Source organism: Mytilus trossulus, chromosome 5 (assembly GCF_036588685.1).
Source record: "Mytilus trossulus isolate FHL-02 chromosome 5, PNRI_Mtr1.1.1.hap1, whole genome shotgun sequence".
NCBI classification, from domain to species: Eukaryota; Metazoa; Mollusca; class Bivalvia; order Mytilida; family Mytilidae; genus Mytilus; species Mytilus trossulus.
The window spans coordinates 12,986,434-12,988,722 of record NC_086377.1 but is presented as its reverse complement, the minus strand read 5'-3'; the positions used below and the strand labels follow the sequence as shown (position 1 = coordinate 12,988,722).

General features: G+C 32.1%; 1 protein-coding gene across 1 annotated transcript; it reads left to right on the top strand.

Annotated features, from left to right (window-relative positions):
* The first annotated feature begins 707 nt into the window (after positions 1 to 707).
* Positions 708 to 1,774, top strand: LOC134717610 (heavy metal-binding protein HIP-like). Its single transcript, XM_063580105.1, has 3 exons — positions 708 to 813; positions 1,289 to 1,403; positions 1,486 to 1,774. Exons 1-3 carry the CDS (start codon positions 708 to 710, stop codon positions 1,772 to 1,774), a joined length of 510 nt encoding a protein of 169 aa, XP_063436175.1.
* Positions 1,775 to 2,289: the final 515 nt, after the last annotated feature.

Below are 2,289 nucleotides of genomic sequence, written 5' to 3'. Positions count from 1 at the left end.
TACGATATCAAATGACTTCCTGGTATTGTGTATATTATAAGGTACCAACATAAAAACATTGCATATTTTGTTTAAGCTTTAACTTTGATTATACAAAAATACTTAGAAAGGGTAAAATGAAAAATGTATTTATCAGCATATTGTTCATTACTATTCCATTTGTTCACGGTGAAAAGAACTGCTGCCAAACAATCGGTAAGTAATTAACATGGTTCCCGTCACTACACAGTATAACGTTATGCGTGTTTGTATTGTTGATTCGCACGATATTTTATGTGTTTCAAATGTTCGTGTTCGTGTACTAAAACAAAGCTTTTTTAGTAATATTACTGGTAATGTAAGTAATTCATCAAGTCAAATGTTTTTTTTTTTTTTTTTGTTTTTTTTTACTTATTGTTTCTTACCCCAGGAGTAGATTACCTTAGCCGTATTTTGCACAACTTTTTGGAATTTTGGAACCTCAATGCTCTTCAACTTTGTATTTATTTGGCTTTTTAACTATTTCGATCCAAGCGTCACTGATGAGTCTTATGTAGACGAAACGCGCGTCTGGCGTATAAAATTATAATCCTGGTACTTTTGATAACTATTGGACATCGGGCTTTTTAACTGCGATGATTTGTATAATTACATTTATAACTGCTACAACACTTGTCTTTCCTAGCTCTGAAACATTGTCATTATCGTGTAGTGTGTCTTAATTTTAAATGCGACATTTTAGGACTCACAATAACCATATTTTAGGTAAAGCGAAGGCGGCATTACTAGAAGCGATTGATATTCTGCAGAATACCAACAAACTACTTGGCGACAGTAAGTTGTAACATGAAGATTTTTTAAAGATACAAATTTACACACTGTTATAGTGATAAACCAATATAAAGATTTGTCTATAAGAGACTGTACGACTTACAGCTTTTCAAATACTTTTTCTCTCTGGAATTTTATTCATTTGTTTTTCAACAGAATTTATCGTTTAATTTAGCTAACGTTATTGGAAATATAGTATAACAATTAGATAGAAATATATAAAAACATGGTATACAAAAAGGAAAATGTGGATATAACAAATACTAGTATATACAAAACACAACAAAGACAACTTTATATTGAGCAACAAGAACCCAACTAGAAAAAGGGCTGCTACAGGATTTAAGCAGATTTTACACTCGTCTTGTTGCTCATTTAATGACAAATTACATACCTTACCTGATTCAAACTTGATCCAAATAAGTAAATTATTCAATAGAGGTAAATACAATTGTTTATAGACTGTTTGTTTTAACAGCAGGCTCCCCGATCCCTTCCAGTAAAATTGCGTTCCACGCAAGATTGACAACGCCGTATGTAACCCTTGGTTCGACACAGACTGTTATTTTTGACCACGTTATCACCAATATTGGTAAATAAAATTGAGAAAGGAAACGGTGAATATGTCAAAGCGACAACCACCCGACCATAGAGCAAACAACATAAAAACATATAAAAAGCATATAACAAGCATACTGGTCATTTCACTGCACCCTTAAATGGAATATACGTCTTTGCCTGTACATTTCTAAAAAGTGGAAATAAGGCTTTACATCTTCAAATCGTACAAAACAGCAGCGAAATATCGAAAGGGCATGCACCAAGCGGTGGAGATATTGGCGGATCGATGAATGCCGTAATATATCTGCACAAGGGAGATGTTGTCAAAGTTCGTCATTACCCAGGCCGAGGATCGCAAACTATACACGGCAAATGGAGCTTCTTTACGGGTTATCATCTCTAATATTTCATTATTAAAAGTTTGTATTTAAAATATTTTTTGAGTATTTTATATAAATAGAATCCAAAGAATTCTTAGAAACGCTCCTTGAAAATAAAAACATTTGAGAGCCTCACAGCTTGATGAATCTTTTCATTTCCTTGAAACACAAAGTTTTCTGGCGATATCATATGGTTTTTAAAAACTGTATACGTACCTCATTATAAAGCATATCTATAAACACAACGGTTGAATACAAGAACTGATTGACTATGAATGAAACAAACAAAAAAATGACTAGGCGAGCTAAAAATCATGGGTTTATTTAATTTAAATTATAATTTAAAGAGGTCAAAAAGGATCATTAAGAAAAAATATGCTTAAATATCTAGACTTACAGAGCAGTACGGTTAAACAATAACATGACACCACTCCATGATATCAACAAATGTTAAATAAATGCAAAACAATAGTAAACAACTGTTAACTACCAAGCAATTGAAAAGTAAGATAAACAGTCACATATAATTTAGTCTTCA

What these genes read in the sequence shown, in the direction of transcription:
- LOC134717610 (XM_063580105.1), top strand. Translation starts at nt 708, where the DNA reads ATGCGACATTTTAGGACTCACAATAACCATATTTTAGGTAAAGCGAAG. An exon ending in CAACAAACTACTTGGCGACA is followed by an intron (nt 814 to 1,288) that starts GTAAGTTGTAAC and finishes TTGTTTTAACAG; the next exon opens with CAGGCTCCCCGATCCCTTCC. An exon ending in CACGTTATCACCAATATTGG is followed by an intron (nt 1,404 to 1,485) that starts TAAATAAAATTG and finishes TAAAAACATATA; the next exon opens with AAAAGCATATAACAAGCATA.